Source organism: Eurypyga helias, unplaced genomic scaffold (assembly GCF_000690775.1).
Source record: "Eurypyga helias isolate BGI_N326 unplaced genomic scaffold, ASM69077v1 scaffold21987, whole genome shotgun sequence".
In the NCBI taxonomy this organism is placed as follows: Eukaryota; Metazoa; Chordata; class Aves; order Eurypygiformes; family Eurypygidae; genus Eurypyga; species Eurypyga helias.
In genome coordinates, this window is record NW_010261378.1 from 1 (window position 1) to 23,359 (window position 23,359).

At 40.9% G+C, this 23,359-nt stretch overlaps 2 protein-coding genes across 2 annotated transcripts in view; one reads left to right on the plus strand and one right to left on the minus strand.

Moving 5' to 3' along the window:
- The first annotated feature begins 67 nt into the window (after nt 1-67).
- Nucleotides 68-10,753, plus strand: IRAK4 (interleukin-1 receptor-associated kinase 4). Its single transcript, XM_010155357.1, has 11 exons — nt 68-228; nt 1,259-1,404; nt 1,714-1,911; nt 2,722-2,882; nt 3,510-3,574; nt 3,882-3,996; nt 6,065-6,174; nt 7,641-7,824; nt 8,634-8,696; nt 10,471-10,629; nt 10,721-10,753. The coding sequence occupies exons 1-11, from the start codon at nt 68-70 to the stop codon at nt 10,751-10,753; spliced, it is 1,395 nt and encodes a 464-aa protein (XP_010153659.1).
- A 6,206-nt stretch (nt 10,754-16,959) lies between these two features.
- The window catches only part of TWF1 (twinfilin actin-binding protein 1), a gene marked incomplete at its 5' end in the record, with an annotated part of 13,095 nt that continues 6,695 nt past the window's right edge, over nt 16,960-23,359 (minus strand). The window contains 4 exons of the mRNA XM_010155358.1: nt 16,960-17,224; nt 19,190-19,311; nt 19,733-19,883; nt 20,081-20,206. Coding sequence (XP_010153660.1) covers nt 17,054-17,224; nt 19,190-19,311; nt 19,733-19,883; nt 20,081-20,206 — 570 coding nt within the window. The remainder of the gene's footprint in view (nt 17,225-19,189; nt 19,312-19,732; nt 19,884-20,080; nt 20,207-23,359) is intronic.

Here is a 23,359-nt window from a genome sequence, read left to right on the forward strand (position 1 = left end):
GGGCCCTGACGCCTGACCGGCGAATCCCGTCGGTCACGGCGCCGTGTGTGTCCCGCAGGAGGTGACGATGAACAAGCCCGTGACGACCTCAACGTACGTCCGCTGCATCAGCTACGGGCTCATGAGGCGGCTGGCAGATTTCATCGATCCGCAAGAAGGGTGGAAGAAATTAGCAGTCGATATAACCGACCCGTCCGGTGAAAGCAGATACAACCAAATGCATATAAGGTCCTACAGAGATCATAACCTTATTAACTGTTTAGCACAAATACCGTTGTCCATCCCATTACTGTAACATGTTGCAGTTTGTGTGCCAGTAGGTACTTACATCTTCCAGTCCCATTTCCTTAGGGAACTCAAGGTAATTACTCCTAATGGTTCTGTAGTTAAGTTTTCAGACAAGCTATAGCCAAAGAAAATTGACTAAGGAAATTAGAATTAATTAGAGCCACAGACATAGGTATTTCTAGCCATCCAGCATTGGCTGTGTAACTTTCTGTACCCTAGAGACTAGTAAACATTGACTTCATTGTGCATCTTCACACAGGAACAGCACTAGAGGCATCTGGACCATAACTCCTAGTTCACTGTTCCCGAGAAAATGTCCAGCAAACGTAGGGAGCTTGAGGCCTAAAACTTAACGAGTTTAATGGAGAAGTAATGTCAGCAATACTTTATGAACATCTCATTGCTTGAAGGGCTGTTTGAATCCTTATGCTGTTTCAAAGGTTGTGAGATTTTAAATACCCTGCGTTATCATCTTGGGTTTCCGGTCTTTCTACTGATGTTAGCACTGAATCTTTGTTTGTCTTTCTATGATAATACATCAGTCAGACAACTGGATCTCAATTTCTGCTTAATGCCCACCTCACAATGAAGTGTGAATGCCAAATAGATGGAAAACACTGGAATTTTTTTCCATTTGATTTGGCTGTGACTTGCCCACTGTCTCTCACTGACTTTGTCTTCTCTGCTAGTCCTATATGCCAATATATTATGGGTCCTGGACAAAATGTTGAAGCCATGTATGTATATTTTTCCTTAATTTTTCCCATAACTTGCATGTTTTTCCCCTGAGTTGGAATTCCTTTGTTTTTCTTAGCTGCATTTTCAGAAGAATTGTGAATAACTGTACAGTTCAGTACAGTCAGAATTTTGAAAGGGTTTTTTTGGTCATTTACCTTTAATCTCTTCCCCTTCTTCATGGTTCTTGAGGTCACTTTTTTTTTTTAATGTTGGTTTTAATTTATCTTTTAAGGAGATTTGAGGCATTTGTACAAATGGGAAAAAGCCCCACATGTGAATTGCTGTATGACTGGGGAACAACAAACTGTACAGTGGCTGATCTTGTGGATCTGCTGATCAGGAATCAATTCCTAGCACCAGCAAGCCTTTTGCTTCCAGGTAACTGTTACTCTTGTACATTTTGTACTGCGTTCTCAGGGTTTTTTTTTAAGATGCTGAAGAGCTTCATAGTACCTTGAAAATCAGAAAGGATTAGGTCAAAGTAACCAAAAGTGGATATATTTTCCATTATTTGCAATGAGTTAAAAGAAAAGTTTAAAGTTTAAGAATCTGCAGTTTAAACATGGTGACAGAGTATAACCTCATGACTCTTACATGTCTCCTGATCTTAGTAAATGTTGGCATTAATGTTACTTGTTTTTTCTGTTTCCTAATGTTGTTAACACTTTTTCTAAATTCCATTTTCAGAAGCTGTAAAGGTGGCACAGGAAGTTACCTTCCCTCTTTCTTCACAGGAAACCATGCCTATACATGAGAAACAACTGCCTGTACAGGAAAAAGAAGTGGCATCTCTAAAGCCTATTTTAGTTCAGAGTACTGAGAAGCAACAGTCAGCTCCTTCCTACTTCAGTCAAGAAAATAGCAGCTCACAGTCCAGTAACACAGGTAGGCACTTAGTTTGGTAGAATTAAGTACAGTCTTTTTTTGCTGATGGGTCCTTCACCCCACGTAAAATAAATCATAGCCATGCATTACAGTAATGGCTGTATTCTTACCATCCTGCATCTCTGGGAAACAGCATCTTGCTTTTGCTCTTGTTCTGTGTGGCTATGAATTTACGTTGGGTGATGAAATGTCTGAATATCAGATGCACCTTGCCAGTAAGGCTGCTACTGTGATGGAAAACTTGACTGTTAATTAAATAGCAATTTATTTTGTGCTGCACGTAATCCTGCTGCCCTTTTTTAATACTGGTTTTGTAGGCTGTTCAGCATCTTGTGTGCTAAAGCTGGATTTTACATGTCAGAAATGACTATGAATGTTGGAGAAAAGATGGCTAAAGAAAGCATTCTAGGAAAGTGTATGGTTGTTCTATTCCTTCCTAAAGATCTGCTTTTGGGTTGCTGCCAGAAATATGATGTGACCCAGATAGATTTTTACATCTGATCCAGTGTAGCGCTCTGATCTGCTGCACATGTAACTTCTATTACCTGTATTATGAGTTTTAACAAATAATACAGCCAGAAGGCTGCTACAGTGCTAGTTGTGAGGATAATTATGTATAGCTAATTATATATATTTATCTGCGTTTGTTTGTTTGTTTTCTGATATCACAAAGCTGGAAGTAGGGCTCCACTATGTCAGGATTTGTGTGGTACAAAGTTTTTGGTTTAATAGAACTGAAGCAGAAAATCTATTCAATACACTTAAGTGGAAACACAGCTCTGTGCTAAATGGCAAATATATGTCTTTCAGATTTCCATAATTTCTCGTTTCACGACTTGGAAAGCATTACAAATAATTTTGATGCGCGACCAGAATCAGCTGGAGGTAATAAACTGGGAGAAGGTGGCTTTGGTGTTGTGTTCAAAGGCTACATCAGCGGCAAAAACGTGGCTGTCAAGAAGCTCGTTGCTGTGAGTTGTCCTGGACATTTTCTTTTTAATGGCTGTGCACTTTGTGGTATAGACTTACTTATCTGTGGAGAGTGTTGAATGATACACTCCAAAAAGCGTCACCACATTAAACATGAGTTGGGTTGAGAACCTTTTCCTGAAGTCCCCTGAGTGGTGTGAGCTGGCACAGTCAGCAGAGATGAAGCCTTTCTGTAGCTCTCCTTTGAGTGGCTCAGGCAAGTTCTCTGGAAGAAGAACTGCCCAGTTCCCCTCCCTCCCCTGCACACAAGAAGTGGGAAAGGGAAGGGGTGCTTGGGCGGTTTCCCTTTCAGAATCAGCTGAGCGATTCACAAGCTAAATGGGTGTTGTCACAGAATTTTAGTCTTCATAACCGGTGGGTAACTGCAGTGAAATAAAATGGGTCAGTTGGTGACTGTGTTGAAACTGGATCCATTTGCCCCATAATGTTGTGTTCCAAGGAATTAAAAAGATGTTCTGATACTTCGAGTTGAGTAGAAAAGTATTGGAAACGCTTAAGTAATTCTTACATGTAACTTATTAACAAAAAGCTTACAATTCCAATTTTTTTAAATGAAAGTGCGTTTTAATATGGCCAGCGATATTAACATCAAATATTTTCTTTTGTAGATGGTTGATGTTAGTGTTCAGGACTTGAAACAGCAGTTTGATCAAGAAATAAAACTGATGGCAAAGTGAGTACAGAGTTATACAATTCCATTATAGCCTTTCATGGGAGTGTGAGGTGGCAGATAACACATTAACTAGTGTGTGACCAGTTATTTTCGGCTTTCTAGCATAACAACGATTTTCATGTTAAGTTAGATCGTTTCATATACAACATGACTGTATTCTCTTCATTTTAAAGTGCCACTGCAGAAACCTGGGTGTGCGGAGTAGGGCTGGAACAAGTAATTGGGGCTCAAGCTCCCCCTGCCTTGTATTTCCCTCAGATGTTGGGAGACTTTCAGAGCGTATATGATTAGAAATTTCTGTCTGTAGGTGTCAGCATGAGAATCTGGTAGAGTTGCTTGGTTTCTCCAGTGATGGTGCTCAGCCGTGTCTGGTGTACGAATACATGCCCAACGGTTCGTTGCTTGACAGACTTGCTTGTCTGGTAAGTAAAATATTTTCTAGCTTCAGTTGTCTTACTTCTCTAAAGTGTCGGCATCTGTGAAATGGCTTTGAACCAGTACTGAACTGCAGTGGCCAAACAGTGTTTTACTACTTGCTTCTGTCTTCTACAAGACAAATCTGATAACCAGTATCCTTCCAATAGTGTTCTGTATAAATGTTTTAGACACATGTAGGTCAAAGCAGGCTGACAGTTCAGTGTCAGGTACCAGTACCTGAAGTGGCACAGGAGCTTGGGCTTGCTGTGCCTCCGTCGAGCGGAGCCAAGAGTGCTGCAGTATTGTTCCCCGTTCTGACACTGGTGTGTTCTTGGACTAGTTCTTGAGATTCGGCATTGTGAAACTGTCCTTCGTTCATTGCCCTTGTAACAGCGGTTGGAACACAATGTTCACAGTCTGCACGTCTCTTTCTGAACTGCATAAATACATGAGAAATATTTTTTTTTTAATTAGTGTTTTGTGTAAATGCAATGCTTTTGATTTAATCAAATGATGTATCTTCTAGCCTTGGCCTCTAATAAATAAGTTGCCTTTTTGTTTTTTGAGTGAGGCAACTCTGTGTATGGACAACCCGTTGCTTGCTAGAGTGATACCAATAGTAACCCAGAGTTAACCTAGTAGATGAGTGTCCATGTTGGTTTGTTGAAGGAGTTCAAAAATCTGCTTTTTACTAAGCAAATGCAGCTTCTGAGGATGTAATCTGCTGAACGTTTTAAACTGCTGCTACTTCAGCTCCCTCCACGCCCCCAGACCTAAAATGTCAGTGTGCTTTTTTCTGCATCTGTCTTCCTGTTGTACTGGATCAAGCACTAGTTGGAGGAAGAGCTGGGTTTGGGAACTAATCAGGCTGAAAACATACTTGTTGAAAAAAAATCTTTAATTTTCACCTGGAGACATTTCCTCTGTAGGGCTGCACAAATACCTCTGCCTCAAGGGGCAAGGAGTGCTGTTAGGATGAGAATGAGTAGCAGTGGTCCGGGAAAGGACTGGATATGTTTGGTAGCATTGCTGTCTCAGGTTGGTTGGTTTGCTTGAGCACACTTACACTGGTGCAGGCTGTTTTGGTTTTACCTGAATCAGTGCAGAAGAGAGATGTAAGTTTTATTTAAGGCAGTGCAAGTTTATCTGTAAAAGTGAGCAGTTCTGGGCAATATGAAAATGTTCATCCATGTAACTGGCCATTATCATCAGATGAGGTTAAAAGATTGGGGGTAATTGAAAGCTAAAGTAGAAATAACTGAGCTCTTTATGAGTTACAAAGTTTGTCTCTTCCTTGTAAAGAATCTAAACAGGATCTATAAATCAGAAAGAATCTTCTGATAAAGTTGAAGAGGTGAGGAATGTGTTTACTGAATTGTGTTCTTGCTGATAACTTCATTTTGTGACTTCCTTGGATGTGTGTGAGGCATGGACTCTTGTGTTTGTCATCTTCTTGTCTGGACTTGGAGGAGCAAGCAAGAGAGGTGGTAGAATGGAGAGATACTCTAATCCTCTTCCCTTGGCCACTGACACGATTAGGAAGTGGTTTTGAAATGTAGGTGTCCTCACTTCCGAGGTCTAGTTAGTAACATGAATTGAGCTAAACTCTTGAGAAGTGTTAAATCCAAAAACGCTGGAAAATTGACTTCTCATTGTTAGTAAAAACTGTTGGTTGCCTTGAATTACTTGCTTTGGGTTAAAAGGCTATGGTATGGGTGCCGGTACGAAGTGGAAGATGCAGTAGAGACGGGTAGTTCTTGCGGTGCAGCTGGCCTTGTGGGGTCAGAGACAAATAATATCAAGAACACTTTTTGCAAGGGGTGAATTAATCTAAGGCAAAATGCAGGGGGAAGAACAGAAAGTGACAAATGCCTGTATCTCTGCTCAAGTAAATTAAGAAATGTATGCTATTAATGGTTTGTTTTTTTTTTTTTTTAACAATTTACTCCAAAACCACAAAACATAGCTAGAAGTCTGTTTTGGATTGCGGGGTTTTTGTATGTTTTGTTTTATGTGAACTTATATGTATATGAATTTCACCTTTCTAATTGCCTTTCTCTATTCTTATTCAAGGATGGCACTCCACCAATTTCTTGGAATATCAGATGTAAAATCGTTCAAGGGACAGCAAATGGCATCAACTTTTTGCATGATAATAATCATATTCACAGAGATATTAAAAGGTAAAAGCTGCTGACTATTGCTGGCTGCGTTTTCCATTTTCCCTTTTTCCTTTTTTCTTTCAGTTTTTTCTTTTTTCCTCCATTAAAGTCACTTTAGAGAGAACAGACTGCAAGAAGCATTGCTTCATTCAAGGGCAGAATCTTTTCTGCAAGTGACATCCATCACCATAATTTTGTCTGTGCCACAAGGATATGACCAGTACAGACTTCTAAAGATAATTATGAGGCTATTGTAATCTCTTACTATCAGATAGTTATTTGAGTGCTGCAAGGACACCCACAAGTTCTGTTATGAAAAAGCTGCTGTTAGAGAACATAATGGCTTTTTAAATGGGGAATTTTTCAGATGAAAACCCACCTTTTTTTTTCTTGGAACATTTCTTCAGTCTGTCTCCTTTGACTTACTGCTATTTCTTATGAAGACAGTAGAATTACTTCAGTCAGGTTCATGAAGTTCAGGGTTCTTCAAGGATAATGTATGTTCACTTGTTGTTAAACCATGTTTCCCCTGCTCCCTTTGATACACTTCGCGGTTTGGGTTTGTGGGTTTTTTTTAAACACCACAGCAGTCCAATTCTTTGAAGAAAAGCCCCAAACGCCTTACTCCCATGGATTAAGAAGGATCATCTGAGTGATAGACTGGGTGTCAGGGATGTCATATTTCAGTAGCATTCTGGCTTCTGGCAACTCAGCTAAACATAGGCCACTTTGGTTTGTGACCTTCCAGCTTGCGAGGAACAAGCTCTTGCTTCAGCTGCCTCACAGAATGGGCTTGCTGCTTTGACCATTTGTTTCTTCTTTCTTCCCTGCTTAAGCCTCTGGACAAGTGTAATGACTGGAAGGGACGTATTTTCTTACCTTAGGCTACTCTACCCTTCTCAATGCTGTGAGTTGATCATATTGCAGGATGGGGGGTTCTTTTGTTTGGATTCTGTTTTGCAACCTCTTGCACTTGCAGTGTGAATAGTTCAATAAACATTATTAGTGTTAATAATAATGCTGCTGGGTAAAACTTAGATGAAGAGACGTCTACGAAGATTAACTTCCGTCTTCATCTTGCTATGACATGTGGAGACAATTCATAACCACACAGGCACTAGAACAGCTTCTCTAATAATCGGTCTTTTATAAGAATTGTTTGTATTTTGTAGGATTATGGGGGGAGGGGGTGGTTTTTGGTGGGGTTTTGGGTTTTTGTGCATGCATGCACAAGAAAAAACATGGATGGATCTTGTCAGCCAGCTCTTGGTTTATGTAGAGAAACTAATTTTGAAATTGAGCTATTTCCAACAAAATTAACTCTTATCTTTTGAATGAATCTATGAATACCATATAAATATCTTAGATTTCAAGGAAGAGCCAAAATAGCGGTTTGCATTTGGTTACAAAAGTGTTATTAGACTGTTATAAAAACTAATCACTGTGCTGGTTTGGGAAATTCTCTTTTCTTTTTTCCATCCCCACAGTGCAAATATCTTATTAACTGATACATACACGCCCAAAATTTCTGACTTTGGACTTGCAAGAGCGTCTGTAACGTTCACACAAACAGTCATGACTGAAAGAATTGTTGGAACAACCGCCTATATGGCACCTGAAGCTCTGCGAGGAGAAGTAACACCCAAATCTGATATCTTCAGTTTTGGAGTAGTAAGTAGAACGTGGGAAGCAGTATGAGTTTTTGGGGTTTTTTTAAACGATAAAGCATACAAAATCAAGAACATCTGACATTAAATAGTCTACTCTGATTTCTCATTTTTCTTTTTCCCAATATTTGTGCTGTTAAGATAGTCTTTCTAATCTTTGATTGGTTTAAAATAATTTGAAAATGTTCAGTTTGCATGAGAAAGACCAGAGTAAAATAACATTCCAAGTTTTGGCTAAATGTAATTTAAAGTAACGTGGAACATTTGTTTCTTCTTGGACAGTGTTGCACAAAAATGTAACACAGGCTGGAAAGAAAAAAAATTAAAGAACATGTTCCAAAATTGTATTTTACCATATTTCAGCACCAAAAGTACTCTGGCTGCGTGGGATTTGCCTTGAAGCAGAGTACAAAAAAAGGCAAGAGGTTAATATTTGGGAGAATAATGAATCGGTTCTGAATAGATCCAAGACTGTAATTGCTATTGACCACTTCCTTCATGGCATTTAGTTTCGTGGGGAGGTAGGCCGGAGACTGTGTCTGCATAGTTTGGAAATCCTTCCCTCTTGCTCTGAAGCAACACAGCGTAGGGTGAGAAAAACTTGTGTTGAGGCTCAGAAGCCACACTGCTAATAACAGTTAGTGAAGATAAAGGTAGGAGCAACAGTTGTATAGAGAGCTGTCTTTGGCCAAACACAGGTCCTGTGAGCATTTGTTTGAAGAACTGGGGGTCGTGCTCCTTTTTGCACATGGTGTATGTGCTAAGGATTATTCTAGGCTTCATTTTTCTCTTCCATATTTTTTTTTCTCCTAGGTCATACTAGAAATAATAACGGGTCTTCCTCCAGTAGATGAAAAGCGTGAGCCACAGTTACTGGTATGTTCCTTTTGGCTTTCTCTTCCCCCATCCCTGCTCCAGGATCACTTTATATGAAATCATAACCAGTTAACAGGTTCTGAGACACTTAAATTAGTCATCAAAATACGTAGCTAGGAAAACAGCTCTTGTGTCAATGTTTCTTGTGGAGGTGAGGCTGAAGCTTTTATCTCTTGGCTGGTAGAAGGTTCTTTAGTTCCCGAGGTGATCTCCTTCCCATCGGATACTGTAATTCTCTTTGTTTTGGTACTGCTTCTTGTAACACCATTATGCCCTATCAGCATACTCCTCTTGCACCCAGATACCCAGACAGTTCCTCGTTCGCCAGAATATTATCATCTCAGTTGTTTCTTTATACTTCTTAACATTCCTGTATCAATTTTCTTAAACTTCTAATAATGTGCATATACCTTGTGTTTTTAACCTTAGGGAAGTTTGGAATGTAAGGGCTTCTTTTCAATGTGAGGGGTGGGTTGAATTTAGTTTTCTGGTTTACTATTCAAGTAGAATTTCATCTACTAATTAGAAAAATAATATCTCAGACCTCACTCTCTTGAATTAAGTCTTACAAGGCTGTTCTGCCTTTTATTTAGCTTAAAATTAAATTCTGAACTACTTCATCCAAGGTGTTCCTAGAATATTTTTTCCAATAAAGACTTACCCATTTACTAAGTATGAGATAGCATGGAGGCTTGGGTAGGTTTTGTTCTGTACTGGCTGATAGCAGATCACTTTCTTCCACTTTTTTAGGAATACCTGTGTACTATTAATAGATTCTTTTTTTTTTTTTTTTTCCCTCTAAGTTGTATCTTCTGAAGTGTCATAACGCTTATCCTATGGATCCCTGTAAAGGCCTTGGAGAACTCAGTCCCTGTCAAATTGAATCTTGAGGTTTTGGGTTTTTTTTTTTGCAGCAGGGCTTTTTCCGAGATAGGATCTAAAAAGGAATATAAAGTATGATTTGGCTGGTACAGTTTATCTTTGTAATGTACTTTTGAGAGCACAAAGAGAACCGTCAGTGCAAGGTAATGTGCCATCCTTAGCTTTGAAAATTTTGGGGTAGTTGGATGTTAGTCAGCAATTTCAGACTGACCTGTAGTTGAAGGCAGAAGACCTGCCTCTACTTGCTGACTTTTTATTTCGTACTTCATTTACCATGCTGACTTGCCTGAGGTGTATTCCTCAAACAGTGTTTGTGACTCCAGGTAACTCATTCCAAGTGTCTTGGGGCTGGAGAGCTTTGGATTAAACCAGTCAGATTTAAAGATTTATTTCAGACTAGAAATTTCCTTTAGAATAGATGTAGCAGCCATCGAGTCTGGTGACAAGAGGCCTTAGTTTACAGAAAGGCTTTATAAAGTTAACAAAAGAAGAAATTATTCACACTTAAGCTTGTGTATGAGTGGGTTAAGTAAACATAAGTCATCTGTTGAGCATGCTGCTTCTCTTAAAGAGAGACAGTACTAAGAAACTGAGCCTTGAACTGGGACAGTTAAAGTTGTATGATGCAGCTTAAAGAAAATTGCTTCACAATTTTATGTTAACTCAATTAGAAATAATCTATAATCAAAATGTAAGGTCTGTTTGTAGTGTCACAGGCTGTTTCTGCAGGTACTGATGAATAATTATGCTCCTGAGCCATTGTCATCATTCTTCGTCTAGAAAAGTGGCTGGGAAGAGGAATGAACTCTCAAAAGTGTGTTCAAAGTGTTGATGGGGAATACAGTGTTCGGTCGCTTACGTTACCTGCTCGTTGGTTCGAACTCTTTTGCAGTTAGGTATCAAGGATGAAATTGAGGATGAGGAAGCAACTGTTGAGGATTATGTTGACAGGAAGATGAATGACTGGGATGTACCTTCAGTTCATAAAATGTATTCAGTTGCTGATCAGTGTCTGCATGAGAAAAAAAACAGAAGGCCAGACATTAAGATGGTATGTAGCCATTCCTATAAAAGGCGTGTTTTGGGTGTGCCTGTATGAGCCATTACAGGATTGGTTTATGTTTCTGTCTGTTCTCCTGCAGGTCCAACAGCATCTACAAGAGATAAAAACTTGATGCGTGTTTCTTCTGACACACAGATGCTTTTGAAACGGAGCAGATGCCAGCAGCAAATACTGTATTAGCATTTAGTGTGCCATTACCTGCTTTTCTGCTTTTCAGAACTTTCTGGTCCGCATAGAAGGTGTGCTGTTAGCCTGTCACTACGGAGCTGGTTTTGTTAACCGAGCTGCCTTTTCACCTCACCTTTAGCCACTGGGACCTTCAACATGAGACAGCTTTGTTTTGTATCGCACAATTGCAGCGCTGGTACATCTTCTCCGCAGCTTTTTAAGCGCATTTCCATAGGAATCTATTTGATTCTTTTGATTTCCAAGGATCAGGTATGTCTGCTGCAAAGGCATATGGCAGTACCAGGGTGGAATGTTTTCGCTTAGCATTTCAGCTTGAGCGTTCATGTCGGCGTGAATGGACTGGCAGTGGGTGTGAATGTGACTGTTTTTCAAAAAGGCTTCTCAGGATTGGTTTTAGTAAAATAAATGCTGTGAGATGCTTGTCTTGCAGCAGCGAGATAGGTTGGGTTTTGGTTTTAAGGATTCACAAAATAATTTCCTTGCAGTGCAGATACAAAAAAACCCACCTGGTTTTCTTCCAGTGAACTGTGTATGATGACAAACCATTTAATTTTCGTTCATAGGAAGACTCTCTGCTACTTTTGAGTATTTTACATTCGTGGAGAAGTTTCCATGTAGATTATAAACACAGATGATATATTTTATTAAAGGGGCCAGAATAATTATTCTAAGACTGTTTCTGAATTTTACTTTGTCAAACACTAAAGCTCTTTAAAAAAAAAAGAAAAAAAGAAACAAACAAAAGAGTATGTCTGCATATTAATAAATATTAAGATAGACTTTTAAAAAAGCAACATGGAAAGCCTTCCAAAATAGATGCATTGACAGATCAAAGCAGACTAAAAATGGAATGAAGTAAGATTCCAGATGCTTTGGACTAAGCAGGTATGGAAATACTACCGTTGTAAAGGAAGGAGGTTATTTTAATATAATCCTTTTTTGCACCTTATGAACTTTTCTTGACAGCTTAGGGGGAGGAGAATAGCCTGGCTTACAGCTACATTGATAATCCAGGATTATCAAAGAAAAAGGACAGACACCTCTCTCTTTGTGGAAGGCATGTGATTCCTAACTGTGGTATTTGGATCATGAGATCTCTGGCTATTAACTCATTCTTTATTACTTTCCAAAACTGCTAAGTTTAATTTAGAAAAAGGTATCCACCTGAACGGCCGGTTTTATCGAGCAGAAATTGTAAACAGCTGTTAACAAAAACTCTGCAGGATCACTGCAGATGATTATTTCTGCTACTAAAACTTGGAGCCCTGGAAACAATAGTCACTTTACATTGCTTGCATTTCTGACAGTAACGCTGCGCTGAGCCCGCTGCACGGAGTACAGCCGTGCTGCCTGGGGCCTGGGCCCGCAGAGAGAAAAGCTGCCGTGAAGCTAAACCAGAATAAAATCTGCTTAAGCCCTTCTCCAGTTTTAAACATCTCCTCCGGCCGTTATGGGAAGCTTTCTTAGCAGATCACGTCTGCTTTTCACTCTTCCCTGGAGCAGGAATACGCCCCCGGTGTGCGCTGTTCACCTCTGCTGCGGTAGGATGGCTTTGTCTACACACCAGCTGTGACGTTCTAACCCTGAACAGACTCTTGGCTACGAGCATGCGAGTTCCTGTTCTGCCGTACCTGACCTGACCGTTGGCAGGGCGGCTGCCGGTACCTAGGGCTTGGCAGCAGATTTCCCTCGCTCGCTGAAAACGAAGTGTGTTAGCTATCGTGTCAGGAAAGAGAAGAGGGCAATTCTCGGACTCGTTGAACACTGCTCTGGCGAGGAGCGAATCGTGAGGCGTTCAGCGATTAGATGAAGCGAGCGAGCTTCTGCGGGAACTTGATGAAATACACGGTGCAAGAAGGAGCTTTCCCCTGCGAGATCTTTCTTTGAGGTCTCACACGGTGAAGTCAGCACCTGTAGGTGCTGACAGGGACTAAGAGTAGCTGACTTCTGTTTCCTTTGTTCCCTGCAAAAACACTAAACCAGCCTAGGATGGTTCGCTGCAGTAATCGCTGTGGTGAGGCTTTCCAGGGCATGAACTGGTAACTTCCGTCATTCCAGTTCTTTGTGAGCAAAGGGATCATCTAGTTCCATAGAACTGGAGGGGAGAGAGAGATCTGGTGCAGTTCCTGCTGGGTGAAGGGAGCTGCATGAGGGCGATGCCCTCGAGGTAGGAATAGGGCCAGCGTGGTGGGCCTGCATCCTCTCTTGGTGAGGTGGGTGCTGCAGGGCACATCCCAGGACCACTTTTCTTGGGGAAAGAGCCAGCCTTCTGCACAAGGATCCAGAGAACTGTGACATGAAACAATTCCATCACCCCCCAGAAGGAAGTAGGAACGAAGAGCAAGAGTGAGTTATTGCAATTCCAACCAAGACCCTAGAAAGTAGCTGCAGGATAAAAGCAAATGCTAACGAGCCAAAGAAAATGGCTGTTAAGGAAACCTCTTAATGCAGGATAACAGTTCTCCCCCTGGATGCAGCCAGAGGTAACAGAATGGCTGCTGTCGGTCAGACCAGAGGTGTCTGCACAGCCCAGGGCCAGGACATGAGCCATTGGCCGTGGCTGAGGAACGAGCACAAGAGCAGGACACGGATGTAGCGACACCACGTTGGAATGCGGCTGCTTGGTACAGCTTGCAGCTCGGTAACTGGGAAAAGGATGCGAGGTCTTCGTTAGTTATTAAGCCTCTTGATCAGTTTGGCCAGTTGCCTTTTAAGCCAACACGCCTTTTACCAACCACAGCACTTCCTGTTCCTGAAAGGGGAAGCACTGACTCATCTTTAGGTTTGGGCTGGCCAGCTGAGCGTTTAGTTTACAACCACTGACCAAAAGGCAAATAAAACTGCTTCTGATACTCACGGGCACACAGAAGTCCAGCCTGTTCCCTCCTCTTACCTTGCTCCTGCTCCCCTTCCAGGAACAGCTTTGTTCCTGTATGGCAGTTTGCATTAACATTACTCTCCAAATCCTAGTTCCACACATCTTCAAGTTTCCTTCTTCCAACTGCAAAACCACCCTATCACCAACTTCCCCTTGGGGCTGTGTTGGCAGGACAATTAAAAGAAAAGCCAAACCACTAAATGTTCTTTTCAGCTTAAATTTTGAGGGCAAAACTTCAAGCAAACTACTTTGTTTAGACAAAAAACCCCATTAACAGAACATCATTTGAGTAGTTTAATTATAGTACACCTCATGCTGAGCAAGTAGCAACAGATAAACTTAAATTACTGATCAACTACTTCAGCATTTTAAAAGGATGGAAGAGCTTTTTGAAGATCTTTGTTAAAGAAATGACTCAGACAACACCAAACTAAAGCATCAATCTTTATTTATAAAGTAAATTACAAAATAGAGAAGGTAAACTTAGTTAATTTTAGCATCTGAAGGTGGTTTTCTTTGAATACACAGACACCCTAAATCAAAGTTTCCTTTATTGATGTCTTTACCCAGGTAATAGAGCAATCATTTCCTTGGTTAGTTTTACAAACCTCTGACAGGAGTGTTTTAAAACACCAAATTCTCCCTACCCTGCAACGTAAACGTTTCAAAAATAATTACCTGTCATGTTAACTGACAACTATTTCATAGCTTGTGGGTTAACTGCACGCAGCTGCATTGCTTCGGGGCTCTGTGAAGGCCACCACCACTTCTGAATGGACACTCTCAATTGTTAAATGATCAGAGACAGTAAAGGAGTAACTCATTAATGCCCTCATTTTGCACTGGCTCTGAACACTCGTTAACAGCAGCAGTGTAACGCGAGGCAATGATGCAAACGTGACATCTCCCTAAAGGGTCGGGTGCTTTTATTGCTCTGTCAGGAGAACAGCTACAGGAGGCCCAGAGAGGCTGTCACAGTGCGAGACTTCATACAGTTCTCTTGCAGGGGAAAGGTGAGGGGGAAATTTGCTCAGGACACGGCTCTGCGCTGGCTGCTCAGGGTGCTGCACGCCCACATGGAGTATTTTTGAGTAAGCTAACTTCCAACATCTGGTTTAGGCCAAACTAATACAGCTCGTTACAAACTCTCTCACACTATCACTTCACCTGCTCTCCCCATCCTCCAGATTAAGCTTTCTACCTCCTACCCTCATCTACCTAGGGCAGGATTAGGGAGAAAAACCAACCCACCCCAAAACCATATTGGGTCAAACTGTTCCTTATTTAAAAGGTTTGGTACTGAAAAGCTGAACTTCAGTGGCTCAAATGAGCGTAGAAAGGTATGTGCATCCTTGGTATGGCTGACGTGGGCAGGAGCAGTAAATTCAAACCACCCCTCCAACAGAAATTTAACTGCTACATTCAAAGGTTTTCCTTGAAAAAAAACCCAAAACCTAAAGTAAATTAGGTGTGCTGAAAAGATTCCATTAAAATACATCTAATTACAGTGCACAACGAACCGCACACACATTAGCCATGTCTGCAAAACAGCAACGCTTGCCTGACAGGTCGTCGTAGGGGAAACACCCCAAAGCCCCGCGCCGCCGTGCCCCAGAGGGAGAAGGCAGGAGGCAGCAACAGGAGGCAGTAGCTAAGGGCAAGCAGGAGATTAGATGAGGGTCAAGAGCTGTTGAACTGGATTGACGTAGTGTGTAAGATTAAAAGAAAAAAGCTGATGGGTCAAACTTCTCCTGCATGTAAAAAAAACCACAGTAAAACCAGCAACTGCGGCAGTCTGTAGTGCGATCCTCGATGTCAGTAACCAGCTAGTATCGCCACACGAACATGGAAGGTGAAACCAATGTGCTCAAAAACTAGTAGTGTCAAAGCACCGTTTCCCTACCAAACTAGGTTCTCTCTCCCACCAGGCAGGCAGGTGATTCAGCTGTATGATGTGTACAGCCAGCACCGATGCACTGAACCGAGACTTGCAACGCCCGTGTAGCTTTAAGGAGAAAAGTGATTCCAAAAACACAAAGCTCATGTACAGGACACCAAAAAGCAAGTCCCTGCTTGTGGTCTATCCACTAGTATTTGCCTCATTGCACGATTTTCAATATTTAAGGTCATCCAATACTTGGTTTCCGTACCTAGTCATTCTTTAATCCACTTACTAAAATCATCTATTTTTCCTCTTCCTATTAAACACATTATTCATGGCTCAATCAAGTATAGAGTATTCTGGCTGATTTTAGTATTTGGGGGAGGAGGGGGACACAAAACCCTAACCAGGTGCTGCCTGCAGTTATTCAACTCCTAGCTGGTTTTCCTTACAGATTTATGTTACTATTAAAGTTCAAACATTTAGGAAAAGTCATTTTCAGAATACCTTGGAAGTTAAAATTGCAGTCGATACTGCAAACACATCAGGATCAAGAATAACTCATCATTATGAAGGAAGGCTCTTTCAGTTTTTACTGACTTTACACAGTTTTAGATCCAACTACACAGATAATGGATTATTTATTAGAAACTTCAAGCATATTGCTTTGAAAGCAGCTCCACAATCTGCTGAGTATACTAACTCCTGCCCTTTCAATCACCTTTTACTTGGTATTCACTACTTAGTATGTAAGGCTTACAAGTGGTATGGAAGTCTGGAAAAGCTGTAGTGGTTTTATGTCGGATTGCTTGAAAAGACAGTTCTACAAAGCTAGTTATGCATGTGAAACGACCATGCTTTTGCATGGGAAAATATCCAGCTATTCCTGAACACTTACATTAACCGATAGACAACTGATTTTACTTTACCTTTTCTATTAAACAAAACAGCAACAAAACCCAACAATGCGTCGTGTCAAACGCAGAAGAAACCCACCTGTTTTACTGCTGTCCCTAAGAGCTACGCATGAAGATTTATCCGGGACAATGCTACGTTGTCCTTCAGCTCCCCTCACATGTAAGTCTGCAAGGTTTCAACAGGCTGCTCGTAAGAACACAGGTTGGTTATCTAGGCATACAGCTCCAACCCACCCACAGAATACATGGGCTTAACAGTCTTACGTCTGCAAAGTTTATGGTCACATGTACAGCTATTAAATAATGGATTCTAATTTAAAATAAAGGGCTACTAGCTTCGTTTCCCTCTTCTAGCTCTTCCACATGTCATAAAACACAGTCAACAGAAACATAATCATGTAACAACATAAAGAAGTATTGAGGTCAGAAGAGCAAAAAGACCTTTTTTTCCCTAGCATCTATGAATGGAATGATTTCAGTTCATTACCAAAAGCATGAATTTCATCTCTTACTGTAATACTTCACAACAAACGCAAACAGCAGTTTCTAATCGCTGGGGGTTTCAGTCTCTGCTGGACCTCTAATCAGCCTTCGTATTCCCCTCTTCCCCGCAGGACCCTTCGGCTTAGCAAAACTTTGTTTGTGAGCATGTTGTTTTGGGTGAACCTCTTCATAAAGGAAGTCAGCAGTTAGCTCATCGCCATCATCTATTTCAATCTAGGGAAAACAAACAAACAAATAAACCCAAAAGACATTTCTCGTATTCATCTTAAAGACATATGTAAAAACACACAGAAATTTTGCTGAAGCTCTACGTGCTATATTAAAGCCATATGTGCAGTAATGTTCAGAGGCCAGCATGAGATGTTCCCCACCTTGTGCCTAACACCCTCAGCAATCCTAGGTAGTTTTTCTGAGAATCCACTATACTTCTACCAGTCTTACGTGTGGTTTGACTTAATTATTTTTCCTGAAATATAAGCACAACTACACAGTACATAATGTCAGGAAACCTCCTCTGTCCCCAGTTTTAGCATAACGTGCATGTGGACAGACGTTTTACAAGGGCCTGTTGCAATAGGACAAGGGGTAATGGTTTTAAACTGTAGGAGGGCAGATTCAGACTAGGTGTAAGGAAGAAGTTTTTTTACAGTGAGGGTGGTGAAACACTGAGCAGGTTGCCCAGAGAGGTGATTGATGCCCTATCCCTGGAAACATTCAAGGCCAGGCTGGACAGGGCTCTGAACAACCTGATCTAGTTGAAGATGTCCCGGCTTATTGCAGGGGGGTTGCACTAGGTGACCTGTTAAGGTTCTTTCTAACCCAAACTATTCTATGATCCCATGATTCTAATACTAACTATGAGTACATTCCATGCAGGAAACAAGTGCTTGTTTACTCCTCTGTAAAGTAACTTCCTTCATAAGAGATAAGAAAGCAGCATGTCGTCTTTCAGAACTACAATTTCCTTTCCTTATTCTCCCCTCTAAAATAAAAACTTTTCATTGTCCCAACATAATCTCCACAGTTTAAGGATGGAAACATTTCACTAGAACGTGCTTTAAACACGAACTGTAAAAGCAATGTGCATACGTCTCTTGGGAGGAGGTACAAGCAGCTTGTATCATTAGCTGGCTACTGCAACTCATCTGGTATTCAAGCCAAGGAAAAGTTGAAACAAATGTAATGAACGAAAGGCTTGTTTCGGTTGTAAAATTTAAGCATATAAACCTGAAGGGAAAGAAAATACTGTTCTCAAGCCAAAACCCACTGGGATTTTTCAGGAATTTAGAATTCAGAGAAATGCTTTGGCCCTGCTCTGCTGAGCATCCAGCACTTCATGGCCTGCCAACCACAGCACCCGAAGGACTGGCCAGCCACGGTACTGCTGTAACAAGCACATGCGTCAGAACTGTGTCGACAGGAATTCCAGGAGTCACAGTGTGCATCCATCTTGTTGTAGAAAGGAATTGCATATAAAAATCCATACTGATGATTACTAAGTCATGTCGCTATGGTAAAAACTGTTACTATTAACTCTGCTATTTTGTAGGTAGACATTACCCTCCCCAGAAACCAAACCTGAAAGTTCTTCAGAACGCACAGCCCAAGTGTTAAGAACATAACCGTAGGTCACGTATTCCACAAATGGGCCATTCCTATGGTCTCGGCTCTGGAGGCAAGAAGCTCTTTATGCACAGTCACCGTGAAAAGATCAGCTTACTTGCAAATCCTTGTTTGCCCCATCAAGGGCTCCTAAGATAGCAGTTTCAGCTCCAGATCTGCAGCTTGAAATTATTTTGAAAATCCTTAAATAACCTTGGCGTTATAGGAATTTAGTGTGCAACAACAGCAATGTGTTGTGGTTCAAAATACAACAGGCCTTTTAGTATGAAGTCATGTTACTTGTAAACAGTCCTTCAAAGTATTCTCAAATACTCCCTTGATGCACAAGGATTATGTTTATTAAAGCGATGAAAATATAAAAATTATGAACTAGAATAAAGGTTCCATGACTTAACTTTCTATCTGAAGCTTTATCAAAAAGTATTTCTTGTTCAGAACAAACCTTAATAGTTATAAAACACTTTCCATTGTTTACAGAAGGTGGTGGCAGAGACGGTTAGAGATTAAGTGGGGAACAGAGGATGAAGAAAATACCAGTATACGCAGTGTACTTACCTTTCTAATTATCTGCATCCACAACTGTCTTTCTACAATTTCTAACAGCGGACTTTTGCAGCTAGAGTAGAGCATTCTTTCTCGTATACTGCAGGTATACCCTGGCATCGAGTAGATGAAAACTGCAGGGGAAAAACGGCACAAATCAGACCATAATGACACTCCATCAAAACCTATATCAAAGTCGTTTACAGCAGAGAGGCATTGCAAACCAACTGTGCTCCCTGAAAGGGAAAAATATAACACCATTCTGGGTCTTCTTTTGCTTCAGCAAGTGTCTCATGCCGAACGGAGGATCAGAGAACAGCCAGGATCTTCATGCTGTCACATGAGAACGGATTTATGGGTGTTCAGAAGGGATAGCTCACCACTTTGTAAACATAAGGACTCTTCAGAAGTCAGTTTCACAACCAAATGACTCTGAGATTTATGCTCATGCTGACAGACAGATTACTTTTATGACACATCTTTCTCTCTGCCTCAAAATTACTGAAGTACTTAAAACAAACCAATGAAATTTCATCTTGGGAAATTTTCTCATACCTATGGATTCCAAATAGTCTCCTTCATGGGCATGCTTGTACAGGAAAAAGTGGTAACGCGCAGCATCCTTTGGAATTCTTTTTGGCAAGTCCTTAAGTTCAGTATGAAGTGTGTTGGCCAAAATAATAGTTTCATTTTTCATATCAATTTGCTGTTAACAAAGCAAACCTGAATGTAGTTAACAGACAGAAAGCAAACCAGAGAACATGACAGGATGGAAAAAAAATTTGAATTAAACTAATACAGAATGGTAATTTATCAGTGTATGTCATCGATGCACATTGTTCAATGTGTGGGTGATCTATTTATAGTCAATATTATAAAATAGGGAAAGTATTTTATACTTGCCAGCTGTACATAATTCAGTTTCTTGTTTTTCAAATTCTCCAAAGCCTGAATAGCTTCTTTAGCTATAGGGAATGCCACTCCTTGCAGTGTTTGATGCTTGGTATCTACACCAACGTCCGTCTGTACCTGGAACACAAGTCAGTCGAGATGCAAACGGAAACCTCTGCAAGGATTCATTTGGTTTCACACAATAACCGACAATGCTTTGCGTATGGTTACAGGCAGAGTTACCAGTAGCCATTCTGTGGGTAAACTACCCTAAAGCATCGCCTCTGTACACAACAGGTTTCCATTTCTAAATTTACAGGCCATGTTTGCTTGCTGTCTCTGAAACAGCTAGCTTTGCAGAGCCAACAGGTTCATCAGAGGGAAAACTGGCTGAAGTGTCAGTGAAGAAGCTCTAAGTTAAATTCTGGTGTAAACATACAATAAGCCAGGAGGAAAGAGCTTGATTTTCATATACTTTTGAACTGAAAATACTGCTTACAAACCTCATTGTATCTTGAAAAATGTTAGATCAAAAACATTAAAATGTCCTTTCTAGGGAGTCAAAATGTTAGGAGGAAGAGAGAGAAACTATTTTATGAGAAAATCTGATCCTGAAGGAAAAGCAACTTCCCTCCCTCCTGCTTTAATATCCTCCCTCCAAAAGCCTATACCAAAAAGAAAGCAAACAAAACAAACCAACCCTTTAATTTTTGATTTCTAGAAGGTCTAACACAAAGTGAAAAAAAAAAAAACAAGGTAACTGCAAGCTAGAGAACTGTTCAGAATCCAGTTATGTTAGTAACCAAGTATTTGAGAGAAAACAGTTATTTTAAAGCCATTTTCATGAATTTATGTTTATCTTAACACTCATGCAGTTTCTCTCAAAATAAGGTGTGGCCTCCAGTTTTCCCAAGTCTGAACTTATTGTCCAAGTATTAGCTTTGTCATTATCTGTCCAGCCTGACCCGGAATGTTGCCAGGGATGGAGCATCTATCACCTATGGGCAGCTTGTTCCAGTGCTTCACCACCCTCACTGTAAAAAATTTCTTCTTTGTATCTAGTGTGAATCTACCTTCTTTTAGTTTAAAACCACTACCCCTTGTCCTAGCAGTGCAGGCCCTGCTAAAATGTCCATCCTCATCTTTTGCACCCTTCACGTACTGGAAGGCTGCAGTAATGTCTCCCCGGAGCCTTCTCTTCTCCAGGCTGAACAAGCCCAACTCTCTCAGCCTGTCCCCATAGGAGAGGTGCTCCAGCCCTCTGAGCATCTTCGTGGCCTCCTCTGGACTTGATCCAACCGGGCAATATCCTTCTGAAGTTGGGGGCTCCACTGCTGGATGCAGCGCTCCAGGTGGGGTCTCAAGAGAGCAGAGTGGAGGAGGAGAATCACCTCCCTCGACCTGCTGACCACGCTGCTTGCTACGCAGCCCAGGATATGGTTGGCTTTATCTAGGGGGAGAGGGAAACTGAGGAATGACTTAATGGCTTTTCTCTGCCTTCCCCACACAATCTGTAGGGATATCAGAACGAACTACTAGATAGCAGCTGGTGGTTCTTTACACAGTCCTTTGTCAAGCTGTGGAATACACTGCCATAGGATCTGTAACCAACGAAAACTTGATGTGGATTTAGAAAAACAACAATCCTAGATGATGGATGAAAAAGCCATTAAGAACAATTACATAGTAAGACATCAACTCTTGCTCAGGAAGATCCCTACCTGCAAATGCTGAGGAAACAGAAGAGTATTCAAGGTATTTATCACTGCTGCCTTGCCCTGCTCTTACACCATCCCTAGATTTCCTGTGTTCTTCATTCAGGGACTTGACGGCAGACTAGGTGATCCTTTAATCTGACCCAGTAAAATATTTCTGAGAGTAATTATGAAAGAATATACATATAGAAAACTATTTTTTTTAATCTGATTTAGTTTTCTGACTAATTACAGGCTTCATAATGGTGGAAACAATGAAGAGAGAAATAACCTAAGTTCATGTCTTGGAAGATGATTCAAACAAAGCCAAAATGGCAGCAATCTACGGTTTATTTATCTCTGAAAAGCACAGTAATTGCTGCTGAAGTTTCATAACAGCACATAAGGTTTTAGTCTGCATGAATCAGCTGTTAAACACAACGTATGTAGTGCATAAAAGATAATACCAATAGCAGAAGTGATCATCAATCCCACAGGAATTTTACATTCATTAGTGGTTTGGTTTTTTTAAAAGCTGTTCAAGTAAAATGCAGTGTTTGGTGATGATGAGTGTGTTTCTACATTGGATTAATCGATATTAGACAGGGAAAATAACAAAAGACACCACTGGTGAAAAGAAAAGTCAATAAACAAAGTTGGAGCAAAAGCAAGGTACAGAGCTGCATTTAACACGATGGTTTGCTGGCATCCAGCTGCAGAAACAAACCGTATTTCAGACACATGTACCATGGCTGTAAAATACAAGCCTAAAGAGCAAGTAAGATCAGCACATGACCCATTTTAAAACATGTCTGAACACAAAAAGTTATCAAGTGAAGGAAAAATGTGGGAAAATAATCCTCTGAAGCCCTTCAGTCACTAGCTAGCTGGCAATCACCAATTATTTGGGTAAAGGCATTTGTTAGAGGTTTTTCTATAAAGCACTTGTAGCAAAAGCAAATCAGTCTCTTAAAAGGACCAGCTAGCTACTTGTTTTGGATTTCTGTTTTATTTTTACTGGAATTCCATTATTTCCTCTCAGTCTTAAAGACAAATGCGTTGGTGCTGGAAGCAAAGTACATTGCCTAGGGATAAGGCTCCTGAAATATTCCTGGCAGTAATTCGCTGCAACCAGTGCAGGTTTGTGCTTCCTCTAAAATTTCTGCCCCCATGAGAAGTGTACATAGGCAATCACAGAATGCTGGAGGTTGGAAGGCACCTCCAGAGAGCCTCCTATCCAACCACCCTGCTCAATTAGGGCCACCTAGAGGCAACTTCCCAGGTCTCTGTCCAGGCGGCTTTTGAATATCCCCAGGATGGAGACTCCACAACCTCTCTGGGAAACCTGAGCCAGTGCTTGGTCACCCTTCCCAATGCAGCTTATCCAGTGATATTAAAAGCATGTCAAGGGCCGAAGCTCTGCAGTTGCAAGGTGTCTGAATCAGACACTCGGCCTTGCAAGCTCACCAAGATGATGCCATTTCAACTGCGGCCATCACTGTCATCCTGTAATCTCAACTCTTGGAGAGAGAAATTTATATTCTCATCCACTCAAACTTTTATTTTCTGTTCTGCCCTTTTTTACCCTAGAAAGGGT